The sequence below is a fragment of the Coregonus clupeaformis genome, chromosome 29 (assembly GCF_020615455.1).
Source record: "Coregonus clupeaformis isolate EN_2021a chromosome 29, ASM2061545v1, whole genome shotgun sequence".
NCBI classification, from domain to species: domain Eukaryota; kingdom Metazoa; phylum Chordata; class Actinopteri; order Salmoniformes; family Salmonidae; genus Coregonus; species Coregonus clupeaformis.
This window is the reverse complement of record NC_059220.1, coordinates 19,304,710-19,320,309: the sequence shown is the minus strand read 5'-3', so window position 1 is coordinate 19,320,309 and position 15,600 is coordinate 19,304,710. Positions and strand designations below refer to the sequence as shown.

At 45.3% G+C, this 15,600-nt stretch overlaps 1 protein-coding gene across 2 annotated transcripts in view; it reads right to left on the bottom strand.

The window, feature by feature from the left end:
• Nucleotides 1–13,515, bottom strand: part of apoba (apolipoprotein Ba) — a 36,652-nt gene extending 23,137 nt beyond the window's left edge. For both annotated transcript variants that reach the window (XM_041854922.2, XM_041854923.2), the window contains exons 1-12: nucleotides 13,389–13,515; nucleotides 11,871–11,915; nucleotides 11,289–11,401; nucleotides 11,010–11,155; nucleotides 10,648–10,795; nucleotides 10,408–10,560; nucleotides 9,360–9,484; nucleotides 6,274–6,350; nucleotides 5,496–5,952; nucleotides 2,172–2,280; nucleotides 1,891–2,043; nucleotides 1,508–1,719 (exon numbers count right to left, since the gene is read on the bottom strand). In XM_041854922.2, the coding sequence (XP_041710856.2) occupies nucleotides 1,508–1,719; nucleotides 1,891–2,043; nucleotides 2,172–2,280; nucleotides 5,496–5,952; nucleotides 6,274–6,350; nucleotides 9,360–9,484; nucleotides 10,408–10,560; nucleotides 10,648–10,795; nucleotides 11,010–11,155; nucleotides 11,289–11,401; nucleotides 11,871–11,915; nucleotides 13,389–13,443 (1,793 nt within the window). In that variant the 5' untranslated portion in view covers nucleotides 13,444–13,515. The remainder of the gene's footprint in view (nucleotides 1–1,507; nucleotides 1,720–1,890; nucleotides 2,044–2,171; nucleotides 2,281–5,495; nucleotides 5,953–6,273; nucleotides 6,351–9,359; nucleotides 9,485–10,407; nucleotides 10,561–10,647; nucleotides 10,796–11,009; nucleotides 11,156–11,288; nucleotides 11,402–11,870; nucleotides 11,916–13,388) is intronic.
• Nucleotides 13,516–15,600: the final 2,085 nt, after the last annotated feature.

Here is a 15,600-nt window from a genome sequence, read left to right as displayed (position 1 = left end):
TATCACAATTCCAGTGGGTCAGAAGTTTGCATACACTAAGTTGACTGTGCCTTTAAACAGCTTGGAAAATTCCAGAAAATGATGTCATGGCTTTAGAAGCTTCTGATAGGCTAATTGACATCATTTGAGTCAATTGGAGGTATACCTGTGGATGTATTTCAAGGCCTACCTTCAAACTCAGTGCCTCTTTGCTTGACATCATGGGAAAATCAAAAGAAATCAGCCAAGACCTCAGAAAAAAAATGGTAGACCTCCACAAGTCTGGTTCATCCTTGGGAGCAATTTCCAAACGCCTGAAGGTACCATGTTCATCTGTCACAAACAATAGTACGCAAGTATAAACACCATTGGACCACGCAGCTGTCATACCGCTCAGGAAGGAGACGCGTTCTGTCTCCTAGAGATGAACGTACTTTGGTGTGAAAAGTGCAAATCAATCCCAGAACAACAGCAAAGGACCCTGTGAAGATGCTGGAGGAAACAGGTACAAAAATATCTATATCCACAGTAAAACGAGTTCTATATCGGCATAACCTGAAAGGCCGCTCAGCAAGGAAGAAGCCACTGCTCCAAAACCGTCATAAAAAAGCCAGACTACGGTTTGCAACTGCACATGGGGACAAAGATCATACTTTTTGGAGAAATGTCCTCTGGTCTAATGAAACAAAAATATAACTATTTGGCCATAATGACCATCGTTATGTTTGGAGGAAAAAGGGGGTGGTCTTGCAAGCCGAAGAACACCATCCCAACCGTGAAGCACGGGGGTAGCAGCATCATGCTGTGGGGGTGCTTTGCTGCAGGAGGGACTGGTGCACTTCACAAAATAGATGGCATCATGAGGAAGGAAAATTATGTGGATATATTGAAGCAGCATCTCAAGACATCAGTCAGGAAGTTAAAGCTTGGTCACAAATGGGTCTTCCAAATGGACAATGACCCCAAGCATACTTCCAAAGTTGTGGCAAAATGGCTTAAGGACAACAAAGTCAAGGTATTGGAGTGGCCATCACAAAGCCCTGACCTCAATCCTATAGAAAATGTGTGGGCAGAACTGAAAAAGCGTGTGCAAGCAAGGAGGCCTACAAACCTGACTCAGTTACACCAGCTCTGTCAGGAGGAATGGGCCAAAATTCACCCAATTTATTGTGGGAAACTTGTGGAAGGCTACCCAAAACGTTTGACCCAAGTTAAACAATTTAAAGGCAATGCTACCAAATACTAATTGAGTGTATGTAAACTTCTGACCCACTGGGAATGTGATGAAATAAATAAAAGCTGAAATAAATCATTCTCTCTACTATTATTCTGACATTTCACATTCTTAAAATAAAGTGGTGATCCTAAATGACCTAAGACAGGGAATTATTACTAGGATTAAATGTCAGGAATTGTGAAAAACTGAGTTTAAATGTATTTGGCTAACGTGTATGTAAACTTCCGACTTCAACTGTATATAAATGAATGGGGAGTGACTGAACATATCATACAGAAAACAGTCACTTACTGCTGCGTTTTGGGATCATCAGAGTGCCTGATGTTGTCAAGATGGGAGGCCACAAAGCTCCTGACCTGTGGGTCCTGTTCATCATTCAGCGTGGTGATCACCTTGCCAAGGAGTGCATCGTCAGGACTCTTCATAAGCATCAGATAAGCTGCCACACGTTTCTGGATGGGGCTCTCAGCATCCTGGTACACCTCCAAGAGAGTTTCTCTGACCTGTCATTCAGAGCACAAACCATTTAGCTTATTAGTACAGATTGTTAATGATTAGATTATGAAAAGTGTGCTAATTAATAAAAGCATATAACTGAAGAGAACTCAAAGAAGAATGTTGAGCATTTATTGAGCAGGTTTAGGTGGTGGGTATGGTGGTGGGTATGGAATCACCTCCTGGTCGATGTCCATGAGTCTGAAGGACTGAATTGCTGCCTTCTGGACAGATAGAGAAGCACCCTTCTGCACACAGTTGATGAGGGACTCCTTCAAGCCCAGACCGACATCACCTGTAGATTTCATTGCTTTACCCATAACGCCTACAACCTAGAAAATGGTTGTGAAAAAATCAAGTTGCAAGGTGCAATACTGACTAGCTGTATCTGTATGTTAGGTATACAACAACACAATACTTAAAACAATACTTTTAATATTGCGTATAAGCGGTTGTGTACCCTTAGTGTCAGGAAAGTCATATCCTCATCCCCTGAGCAGTCTCCCAACATGGTATCCATGAACTCTTTCACCTCTTTGACCTCAGCGGTGGGATGTCCTGGGTGGAACCTGCAGATGAGTGTTGGGAATATGTTACCAAACACTAGTGCTGAATTGTGTTGTGATTAGGGTTGCAAAATTCCGGGCACTTTCAATAAATTCCCTGGTTGTCCTGAAATCCCGGTTGGAGGAGTATAAGCAGTAAACAGGAAATCCGTAATCCTCCAACCACGATTTTGGGAAAACCAGGGAATATATTGAAAGTTCGCAGAATTTTGCAACCTTAGTTGTGATAGTAATTATTGCCCTCTGGTGGTTAGCTTCAACAATTAATTGAATAAAAAAATCTAAAAAGTTACAAAGCTGTTATGGTTACAGTCAAATAAACATCAACCATGTTCCCCCCTCCCAAAAAAAGTGTGACACTCTGGCTCCGGGACTTTGATTATTGAGCCAGGGTTGTTCATTTTCTGTTGGGTGTATTTCTATGTTTGCTTTTCTGTCGGGTTTATTTCTAGGTTTTGTCAATGACTCCCAATCGGAGGTAACGAGTGTCAGCTGTCGGCTCGTTATCTCTGATTGGGAGCCATATTTATACTGTGGGGTTTCACTTTGTGGTTGTGGGTTTTTGTTCCATGTTTCTGTCAGTGTTACAGAGGACTTCACTATCGTCATTTGTTGTTTTTCGTGGTTGCTTTATTAAATAAAGTCATCATGTTCACTCCACGCGCTGCGTATTGGTCCGCTTCTTCAGACGATCGTGACAGAAAAACCCACCACAAAAGGACCAAGCAGCGCGTCCAGGAGCAAAGGGTCTGGACATGGGAGGAGCTGTTGGACGGAAAAGGGTCCTGGACGTGGGAGGAGATCCTGGATGGGATGGATCGCCGTCCATGGAGCGAAACGGTGGAGAGGCGACGGCGAGAGGAGAAACAGCGTCGGCAGGGCTATCGTCGGAAGGACGGGAGGCAACCCCAAAAAAATTTTGGGGGGGGGCACATGGCTTGGGCGCCTGAACTGCCCGTCTGCTCAACGGCGCCTGTACTGCCCGTCTGCCCTATGGCGCCTGAACTGCCCGTCTGCCAAGCGCTGCATAAGCCGCCCGTCTGTACTGAGCCTGCAAAGCCGCCCGTCTGCCATGAGCCTTCAGAGCCGTCCGCCAGACCGGAGCCGCTAGAGCCTTCCGCCAGACAGGAGCCGGCTAGAGCCTTCCGCCAGACAGAAGCATACACCAGCTATGGAATCAGCAGGAGCCGACGCAGCCCGTACAAGACTGGAAGCCCAGGTTCGGGACCAGCAAGAGCAGCTCCTGCAGATGGGAACCGCCCTGCTGGAGGTGATGACCACTCTCCGAGGCTGGGGTCCGCTCCACCGCCAGCCGCCCAGCCAGCACCGTCAGCCAGCCATGAGCAGCCAGATCCGTCAGCCAGCCATGAGCAGCCAGATCCGTCAGCCAGCCATGAGCAGCCAGATCCGTCAGCCAGCCATGAGCAGCCAGATCCGTCAGCCAGCCATGAGCAGCCAGATCCTCAGCCAGCCAGCGAGCAGCCAGATCCGCCAGCCAGCCATGAGCAGCCAGATCCGTCCAGCCAGCCACGAGCAGCCAGATCCGTCCAGCCAGCCATGAGCAGCCAGCACCGTCAGCCAGCCATGAGCAGCCAGATCCGTCAGCCAGCCACGAGCAGCCAGATCCGTCAGCCAGCCATGAGCAGCCAGATCCGTCAGCCAGCCATGAGCAGCCAGATCCGTCGGCCAGCCACGAGCAGCCAGATCCGTCGCCAGCCATGAGCAGCCAGATCCGTCGGCCAGCCATGAGCAGCCAGATCCGTCGGCCAGCCATGAGCAGCCAGATCCGGCGGCCAGCCATGAGCAGCCAGATCCGTCGGCCAGCCATGAGCAGCCAGATCCGTCGGCCAGCCATGAGCAGCCAGATCCGTCGGCCAGCCATGAGCAGCCAGACCCGTCGGCCAGCCATGAGTCGTCCAGCCAGGATCCGCCAGAGCCGTCCAGCCAGGATCCGCCAGAGCCGTCCAGCCAGGATCCGCCAGAGCCGTCCAGCCAGGATCCGCCAGAGCCGTCCAGCCAGGATCCGCCAGAGCCGTCCCAGCCAGGATCCGCCAGAGCCGGTCCAGCAAGGATCCGCCAGAGCCGCCCAGCCAGGATCCGCCAGAGCCGCTCCAGCCAGGATCCGCCGGAGCCGTCCTGCCAGGATCCGCCAGAGCCGCCCAGCCAGGATCCGCCAGAGCCGCTCAGCCAGGATCCGCCAGAGCCGGCCCAGCCAGGATCCGCCAGGAGCCGTCCAGCCAGGATCCGCCAGAGCCGTCCAGCCAGGGATCCGCCAGAGCCGTCCAGCCAGGATCCGCCAGAGCCGCCCAGCCAGGATCCGCCAGAGCCGTCCAGCCCGGATCCGCCAGCCAGCCAGGATCCGCCAGAGCCAGCCAGCCAGGATCCGCCGTTCAGTCCGGAGCTGCCCCTTAGTCCGGTACTGCCCCTTAGCCCGGTGCTGCCCCTTAGTCCGGAGCTGCCCCTTAGTCCGGTACTGCCCCTTAGCCCGGTGCTGCCCCTTAGTCCGGTGCTGCCCCTTAGCCCGGTACTGCCCCTTAGTCCGGTGCTGCCCCTTAGTCCGGTGCTGCCCCTGAGTCCGGTGCTGCCTCTTAGTCCAGTGCTGCCCCTTAATCCTGTGGGGTTTAGTTGGGGGGTGGTCATGTGGAGGAGGTTACTACAGCGGGTAGTGACTATGGTGGGGTGGGGACCACGACCAGTGCCAGAGCCGCCACCGTGGACAGACGCCCACCCAGACCCTCTCCTAGACTGTATGCTGGTGCGCCCGGAGTTCGCACCTTTAGGGGGGGGTACTGTGACACTCTGGCTCCGGGACTTTGATTATTGAGCCAGGGTTGTTCATTTTCTGTTGGGTGTATTTCTATGTTTGCTTTTCTGTCGGGTTTATTTCTAGGTTTTGTCAATGACTCCCAATCGGAGGTAACGAGTGTCAGCTGTCGGCTCGTTATCTCTGATTGGGAGCCATATTTATACTGTGGGGTTTCACTTTGTGGTTGTGGGTTTTTGTTCCATGTTTCTGTCAGTGTTACAGAGGACTTCACTATCGTCATTTGTTGTTTTTCGTGGTTGCTTTATTAAATAAAGTCATCATGTTCACTCCACGCGCTGCGTATTGGTCCGCTTCTTCAGACGATCGTGACAAAAAGGCAATTGATGAGATATCGATGATTCCAGTTATTTTGAGGTAGAGTAAAAATAGTAAAGAGTGTAATTTCACTTACTTCCTGACTGTGTTTGCCAGAGCGTACATAATGGCTTTGCTCTGTTTGTGTTGGGCCACACTGAGCATATCTCTGACCCGGTGGGAGTCAGGGCTCGACTGGAGGCCAAGGGCGTACACAAAGGCGTCCCCCTCCACAGCGGTGCTGTCCATCGTCCTGATGACTTGGAGGATGGCACTGGTGCACTCCGGTGTTCCACACTGGGCCAGGGCCTGCCAGGTCAGCATACCACCCTCCACCATCATCTCTTCCACAGCCAGGCTCAGTGTCTCGTTCTTAAGGGCACGGAGCTCGGAGACCAGTTTCTGGAAGAGACCTGGCCTCCTCTGGCCCTGGTCAGTGCTCGACAGACCGCTGAGGTCTCGCAGTGTTCTCAGCACAGCGTTTTTGGTCTGAGCAGGAGCCTTGTCCTCTGGGTACTCCATGTGAAGGGGTTGAATGCGGCTGGTTTCAGCCTCTACATCAACATACAGGGAGAAAAAGAACAGGTATGGAAAACCATTCAAGAAGTTCCCTTCAACTCATGTTATCTGCTTAATAATTGACACTTTCTTGATGTATAATGGCCAAACGACAGGGTCATGACCCAAGCCAAATTAGCTGAATTTAATGTCATAAACTGACATCAGCTTTCATGGTATCAGTATGTAATTGTTAACACAATGTTATGCAGCTCTTATAACAGGGGGATCTTGTTAGCAAGAGCTATCACAGATCACAACAAACACAACACTCACACATTTCTTGATAGTACAGTACATGCCTACATGTTCCTTACCAAAGACTCTGATGTTGATCTTTGCTGTGTCTTTCAAGGTCAGGCTCTGTGTCACCACAGATGAGATTCCACTATTCCTGCAGAGGGGTAAAAATTGGCTTTACTGAAACCCCTTCAAATATTTTTGTAACACGCACAAACTAGGGTTGAATATTTTCCAGAGAAAATTGCAAGAAATGACCGGGATTCAGATATTCCCATTCAAATCGGAAGTGCTATTTAAAACATATAATACCACTGTAAATGGAGAAATATACACATTAATCTAACGTTTTCTTGTTGTATTTGTTGCAATTTAATCAACTCAAAGTTCTCTCAAAGTCACCACACTATTTTGTTGATGTAGCCTAGTTGTTGTTGGGTTTTTTTTTAACCCATTTTTCTCCCCAATTTCGTAATATCCAATTGGTAGTTACAGTCTTGTCCCATCGCTGCAACTCCCGTACGGACTCGGGAGAGGCGAAGGTTGAGAGCCATGCGTCCTCCGAAACACGACCCTGCCAAGCCGCACTGCTTCTTGACACAATGCTCGCTTAACCCGGAAGCCAGCCGCACCAATGTGTCGGAGGAAACACTGTACAACTGGCGACCGAAGTCAGCGTGCATGCGCCCAGCCCGCCACAAGGAGTCGCTAGAGCGCGATGGGACAAGGACATCCCGGCAGGCCAAACCCTCCCCTAACCCGGACAACGCTAGGCCAATTGTGCGCTGCCTCATGGGTCTCCCAGTCGCGGCCGGCTGCGACACTGCCTGGGATGGAACCCGGGTCTGTAGCCTAGTTTTAACTCGGGAGGCGATGTAGCCTAGTTTTAATGTAAGCCTATGAAGCACTGATGGCCGACTGGTAAAATATTATGAGGACTAGTGAATATTACAACATTTGTTTTAGTATACCTTTGACTGAAAGATGTCAGACAGCTTGTTGGCCCTTTTCTCTCCCCTGGCTTGCACCTGGCTATTGTGGAATTGGGGGAGGTTGTGGCTGTTTTTACTTGATGATAACCCACTTACTGTGGTGACTTTGTCCCAGGGAACATCAGATTCTCCGCTAAACAAACAGATAAGCTAAGTAGGCCTAGGCTAGCGGAGAATCATCATGGATATCGCAGTTGATAATTTGCCCGTGAATCTGACCAGTTGCCCACCATGCGCTCACTTTTGTTAGCGTAGGCCTAACATCATGAAACAATGTTGCAAATGTCTATTTCCTCAAGCGCTTTTGTGGACACAGTGTATCCTCCGTTTTGGGATTAGCAACAGTTTATATTTTGAGCCTCTGCCAGTGCCACACGTTAGTACATTGTCTACTGTAAGTGCATCAAGAGGTCGCGTGTAGCCTGCACACTTAGTAAGCAATTATATTATGGGGCGGCAGGTAGCTTAGTGGTTAAGAGCGTTGTGCCAGTAACTGAAAGGTCGCCGGTTCTAATCCCGAGCCGACTAGGTGAAAAATCTGTCGAGGTGCCCTTGAGCAAGGCACTTAACCCTAATTGCTCCTGTAAGTCGCTCTGGATAAGAGCGTCTGCTAAATGACTAAAATGTAAATATTAATAGAAACCATGCAAGTAGCCGTCACACTAAAAACAAATGGTTCTATATTGTGCCAAATAAGGGTTATTTGGCTCGTAACGATAGTATATCCCTTTTTGGTGCTATATAGAACCATTTTTGAAGCTTCTATAAAGAACCATGCTCATACATGTCTAAATGGAACCTTGATGGTGCTATAAAGAACATGTTCCCTATAAAGAACCATTAAAACCCTTTTTGTCTCTGTACAGAACCCTTTTCAATGGTTCTTTATATAACTTTTATGGAGAATGGTTCTATAGAACCTTTCTCAATATCAAAGGTTCTAGAAATAACCTTTGTAAGAACAATAGTGTTGTTGTTTTTGTTTCGCCATATTATATTGTTAAAATTCCATAGGTTTTATTGTTGGGTTAATTGACAAGTTGAATCAGGTGTGCTAGCTCTGGAATGGCTGGGGGTCCCTGAGGAGAGGTTTGAGAACCACTGTTCATCAGTTCTCAATTGACACAAGGCCATACGTGAGTCTTTCACAAGATACCGTCACTGGCCATAATCACATTTAACATGTAATGGCATAGCACAACAGACTAGATCAACTGGAATGACATTCTCATTCACTGTTGCACAAAAAGAGCTGTGAGCAAACCACTGTGAACTGTAAAGAACCAGTGAAGGGCTCAAAGGGTTCTTTGAGTCATTATGGTTCCACACAGAACCCTCACCCTTCCCAAAGAAGGAGGAACCCTCCTTTCTTAGTGTGTAAGGGATGTTTTCTATTGGGTACTTCATTTTGAGCAAATATGGTAAGCTGCTAGCATTGTGATGACTGGTCTTTTATTTATTTTATTTTACCTTTATTTAACTAGGCAAGTCAGTTAAGAACAAATTCTTATTTACAATGACGGCCTACACCGGCCAAACCCGGACGACGCAGGGCCAATTGTGCGCCGCCCTATGGGACTCCCAATCACGTCCAGTTGTGATACAGCCTAGAACCGAACCAGGAGGTCTGTAGTGACACCTCAAGCACTGAGATGCAGTGCCTTAGACCACTGCGCCACTCAGGAGTCTAATGTATGAATGAAGCCAGAGAGTTGATATGTTGCACGTGCATAGTTAGTATTTTTGCATCTCGGCTAATTTGCCCTTCTCGTTCTCTGTATATTCTCTCACTAGTTGTGATATGTTCGGGGATTCTTGGGGAGGGTAGGCTATGGCCATCTTATTTGATTGCTGATCTGATGTAGCGTGTAGGCCTACTTGATGTTTGCAATGGCATTGTAGGTGAACCCATCGCACGTAGCGCTTTGAAATAATGCCGACTTTGAGTAATAGGCCTATAGTAGGCTACAACAGCACACACACTCTCACACACACACACACACACACACACACACACACTGAGCGCTGATTGATCATGCATTATTTATCTCGCGAAACGAGAATGGGTTTGGGCGGGAAATCTCGGTAACCCGGTTCCCGCAATAAAATCCTAGCACACACACGCACACTCGCACACTGCACACACACATTAATATTTGTGGGTGACTTACTCATGTGAGAAGGGCAGGAAGATGTGCTTTTCTGTGCACACAGCATTTGTCATATGCTTTCTCCTGTTGTCAAACTGATAGTTGCAGTCCTGAGTACTACTGATGAGCTTGGACAAAGGGCCATGCTGAAGACAGAGCGATAGCCATATGATTACATTATTATCTTTTTTCAATTTCCTGGAAACATCTCACTTTTGAAGTTATAAGAACAGACACATATCTATCAAAATGGCTGTATGGTATGTTCAGGACCTCCTTGAAATGTCAGATCTTTCATAGACTATCATGGCTCAAATATAACATAACATTACATTTACATTTACGTCATTTAGCAGACGCTCTTATCCAGAGCGACTTACAAATAGGTGCATTCACCTTATAGCCAGTGGGATAACCACTTTACAATGTTTGTTTTTTTTGGGGGGTGGAGTAAGGGGGGTAGAAGGATTACTTTATCCTATTCCTTAAAGAGGTGGGGTTTCAAATGTCTCCGGAAGGTGGTGAGTGACTCCGCTGTCCTGGCGTCGTGCCAGAGCAGCGAACAGTTTTGACTGGGCTGAGCGGGAACTATGCTTCCGCAGAGGTAGGGGAGCCAGCAGGCCAGAGGTGGATGAACGCAGTGCCCTCATTTGGGTGTAGGGACTGATCATCATCATATAATATCATAGCATATGTCACTTTTAGCAGTCACTTTGAGAGCAAACATTTTTATACAGGTGTAGGATCTTAATTTGATCACCCTGTTGTTGCAGGAAATGTCCTGCACTGCAGGAAATGCAACTTGTAGTGTATTCGAGGTTTAAAAAGGCTTCTAAAGTTTGTAATTTCCACTTTAAAATTTCAGACTGGATTTGCCCTAACTAAAAAGGTATGAACCCCTACAAAAATGTCCATTCATTATAATCCACACAATATTTCACATTTCCTGTTGCTTAAAATTATTTTCCTACTGTGAGAAACTGGTCAAATTAAGATCCTACATCTGTATGGTTGGCCCCTGAGGGAATCGAACCCACAACTTTTCCAACACAGTGAAGTCAGGTCTCACCAGGCTTGGGAGGAGGGCCAGCGGGCTACTGGGGAGCTTCATACTGCGGAACTGATCACACTGAGACAGATCTCTGGTGAGGGTTACATCTGTATCAATGTCCTTCCTGGAGTTGACCATGTAGTCAGTCTTGCACAGGCCATGCACAGTGTTCTAATGAGGAAAGGGAAAAATATACATCAATATTTACCTAACTTTCCCTCAGTGCAGAAGTGCAGTTCTAAGAGACACTTGACCTACCATAATGCTGTTGCTCTCCTCCTCCATGACAGGGACGTTGAGTGCGGAGATGATGCCCCTCTTGATGTTCAGGATGTTGACAGGCTCATCTGACTCAGGGTAGAGGCGTATCCCGATGACCGGCTCCCATGTGATTTTCAGAGGGTTCCTGGTACAGCAAACAATAAGTCAACATTGTCAAATTCATTATAGTTGATCTGTTCTTTCACAGGATAGACTAATAAAAAGTGTTATTCATTTTACAAGCGAAAAATGATTGAAATGGTAAAAACAGATGAGGGAAAGTGATGGAGAACATTTTATGTCCAAATCATCAAATTGACAATACATGTTTTATCTTTATGGTAAATGTTTGCACTGACTTCTCCATAGCAGCCTGGAATGCCTCAGCTCCTGCGGCCTGTCTATACACAGGCTCTCCCTGAGGGTCGATGACCGACACCTCACTGAGGGCACAGTCCGCTGTGTGAAGAACGAAGCTGCATTCTTGTGGGACTTCGAGTTCCACCTGAATGAGGAGGATGATAACAAGAGAGGTCAAGCAAACAGAGAGAGGGAGGGTCAGTAAGATAACATCTCCCCCGGTTACCAGGAGGAACAAGAAGAAGTGGAGCCACAAAAACAAACAGACATAGGCCTACCTGACATGTGACTTTGGGGCCATTCCTGAGTTTCGATGTACCAGCCACACCATTTTTGCTCTCTGTTGTGTATTGGTACACATATTTCTTAAAGGTTTTAAACCTTGCTGACACTGGAGATCACAAATAATGGGCAGATCAATTTGAATAATGTCACTGCTTGTACTTTATCAAGTATTATATCATTTCTATCAATATTTATAATATACTAGCTCCTAGCCAATGGCTACGTTTTAGATGTACTTCTACATAATGCAAAACAAAACATACTTTTTTTTAGAATGAAGAATAAAACAATAAAAAAAGGGGTTTCCCCTAATTGAGTCACGGTTGGGTTCACAGTCGAAGTTCCACATCACCACTTGAACTCTGGACCCTTTACTGAGTAAATGGCAACTCTCTTAGTGAATGACATCAATTGTACTAATCATAAACATCATGGCGTAAGAGTTCAGATCCAGCCAAGTTATCTCTGTTATCTCCAGTTCCACTAAAAGTCAAAAACCAGGACAGGCATCGATCTAAAAGCATTTATTAACTGAATGTAAGATTAACAGTTCAAGTAAATCCTTAGAGACTTACATGGGCATGTTGACGTCTGTTCATCAGCATTCTCACTGCCTTTCTCTAAAAAGCAAATAAAAAAGTCCTAATTTTTGTGAAACATTTTACATTGGTGTAGCATTTATTTATACTGAACAAAATATAAACGCAACATGCAACAATTTCAAAGATTTTACTGAGTTACAGTTCATTTAAGGAAATCAGTCAATTAAAATTAATTAATTAGGCCCTAATCTACGGGTTTCACATGACTGGGAATACAGATATGCATCTGTTGGTCGCAGATACCTTAGAAAAAGGTAGGGTTGTGGATCATAAAACCAGTCAGTATCTGGTGTGACCACCATTTGCCTCATGCAGCGCGACACATCTCCTTCACATAGAGTTGATCAGGCTGTTGATTGTGGCCTGTGGAATGTTGTCCCACTCGATAGCTGTGCGAAGTTGCTGGATATTGGCGGGAACTGGAACCCGCTGTTGTACAGGTCGATCCAGAGCATCCCAAACATGCTCAATGGGTGACATGTCTGGTGAGAAGAACTTGGACATGTTCAGCTTCCAAGAATTGTGTATAGATCCTTGCGACATGGGGCCATGCATTATCATGCTGAAACATGAGGTGATGGCAGCGGATGAATGGCATGACAATGGGCCTCAGGATCTCATCATGGTATCTTTGTGCATTCAAATTGCCATCGATCAAATGCAGTTGTGTTCGTTGTCCGTAGCTTATGCCAGCCTATATCATAACCCCACCGCCTCCATGGGGCACTCTGTTCACAACGTTGACATCAGTAAACTGCTCGCCCACATGACGCCATACAAGTGGTCTGCAGTTGTGAGGCCGGTTGGACATACTGCCAAATTCTCTAAAACGACGTTGGAGGAGGCTTATTGTAGAGAAATTAACATTTAATTGTCTGGCAGCAGCTCTGGTGGACATTCCTGCAGTCAGCAGGCTAATTGCACACTCCCTCAAAACTCGAGACATCTGTGGCATTGTGTTGTGTGACACAACCGCACATTTTAGTTCATTTTATTGTCTCCAGCACAAGGTGCACCTGTGTAATGATCATGCTGTTTAATCAGCTTCTTGATATGCCACACCTCTCAGGTGGATGGATTATCTTGGCAAAGGAGAAATGCTCATAAACCAATTTGTGCACAACATTTTAAAGAAATAAGCGTTTTGTGCGTATGGACAATTTCTGGGATCTTTTATTTCAGCTCATGAAACATGGGACAAACACTTTACATGTTGTGTTTATATTTTTGTTCAGTATACTTAGCTACATTGAATCTGTGTAAATGTCAGAGATGCAGTTGAGCATACATTTTTAGACACATATTTTTTCAAACTATCCAAGATTATTTTATGTCATTAATTAAAGTATAGTGTAGTATAGAATATAATTATTTTCCTAATATATTACAAAAAATATGTATCTTCCTATATTGACTAAATACAATGCAAATCATGAACAGTTTTCACTATCTTATGAATATCAGAGAGCAATAAAATATATACAAACTTACGAGCAAAGACATTGGTGCTCAGAAGAAGTAATAGCCAGATCTTGGGGTCCCCCATGATGGGCGCTCAACAACAAAAAAAGCTCTGTCCCTTACGTTTGGTTGAGCTCTCTCTCAACCGTAACTGATTCACTAACCACAGGACCCTAGATTTTTTATAATGTCTCCCCATATCTCTCCTAGTCCCTCCCAAAGACAGCCCAACTTAGAGCTATGGGAGATAAATCAATGTTACAAATGTTGTGGCCAATCCAAAGGTCACCAACTTTGACTATTTGAACAAAGGAGTCTGTAGTCACTATTCTAGAATATGTGTATTGCACATTTGTCAGTATTGATTCTCCCGTTTGGCAATTGTTTTGCATCAAAATATCATTGTCTCCTGTTTTGTTTCTCAGGTATCTTGTCTACTGTCCTGTAGCAACTTGCAACAACTACCCGTTGAACATTATGTAGGTATACTGTATGAGGAATTATAGCTATTCTTTGCCATAATGTTCCTTGTATAGTTTTTGGAAAAGTTGGAAAAGGTTATCGTACATTAATTAAATTACACAAAAGTCTATTATAGTAATGCACGCTGAATATTTGGTATATATATACATATATATATATATATACAGTGGGGGAAAAAATTATTTAGTCAGCCACCAATTGTGCAAGTTCTCCCACTTAAAAAGATGAGAGAGGCCTGTAATTTTCATCATAGGTACACGTCAACTATGACAGACAAATTGAGAAAAAGAAATCCAGAAAATCACATTGTAGGATGTTTAATGAATTTATTTGAAAATTATGGTGGAAAATAAGTATTTGGTCCCTACAAACAAGCAAGATTTCTGGCTCTCACAGACCTGTAACTTCTTCTTTAAGAGGCATAATTTGCAAATAAATTCATTAAAAATCCTACAATGTGATTTTCTGGAAAAAAAATGCTCATTTTGTTTGTCATAGTTGACGTGTACCTATGATGAAAATTACAGGCCTCTCTCATCTTTTTAAGTGGGAGAACTTGCACAATTGGTGGCTGTTAAATACTTTTTCCCCCCACTGTATATATATATATATATATATATATATATATATATATATATATATATATATATAAAAAAAACATACAGTACCAGTCAAAAGTTTGGACACACCTACTAATTCTAGGGTTTTTCTTTATTTTTACTATTTTCTACACTAGAATAATAGTGAAGACATCAAAACTATTAAATAACACATATGGAATCATGTAGTAACCAAAAAAGTGTTAAACAAATCAAAATATATTTTATATTTGAGATTCTTGAAAGTAGCCTGTCACGAATTCAGCCGAGGCTGACCCTCTTTGCTCGGGCAGGTTTCGGTGTTCATCGTCACTGGCTTACTAGCCACTCCCGCTCCATTTATCATCACTCCATTTGTCTTGTCTTGTCTTGTCTTGTCTTGTAAATCACACACACCTGGTACTCATTCCCTCATTAATCTGTGTATAAGTGTTCCCTCTGCCCCCTTGTCCTTTGTGAGTGATTGTTCATTGTGAGAGTGAGTACCTCGGTTGAGCTACTCTTTCCTTGTATGTAGCCAAGGTGGATTTTTCCCTTGTGCTAGTTTCGTTTTGACGCTTGCTGCGCTTTATTCATGTGCACTGAATAAACTCTAGATTTCTGTGTTTTACCTCCTGCGCCTGACTCCGTCATTCACACCTCATCACATAGCCACCCTTTGCCTTGATGACAGCTTTGCACACTCTTGGCATTCTCTCAACCAGCTTCACCTGGAATGCTTTTCCAACAGTCTTGAAGGAGTTCCCACAAATGCTGCGCACTTGTTGGCTGCTTTTCCTTCACTCTGCGGTCTGACTCATCCCAAACCATCGCAATTTGGTTGAGGTCGGGGGATTGTGGAGGCCAGGTCATCTGATGCAGCACTCCATCACTCTCCTTCTTGATAAAATAGCCCTTACACAGCCTGGAGGTATGTTGGGTTATTGTCCTGTTGAAAAATAAATGATAGTCCCACTAAGCCCAAACCAAATGGGATGGCGTATCGCTGCAGAATGCTGTGGTAGCCATGCTGGTTAAGTTTGCCTTGAATTCTAAATAAATCACAGACAGTGTCACCAGCAAAGCATCCCCACACCATAACACCTCCTCCTCCATGCTTTACGGTGAGAACTACACATGCAGAGATTATCCGTTCACCCACACCGTGTCTCACAAAGACA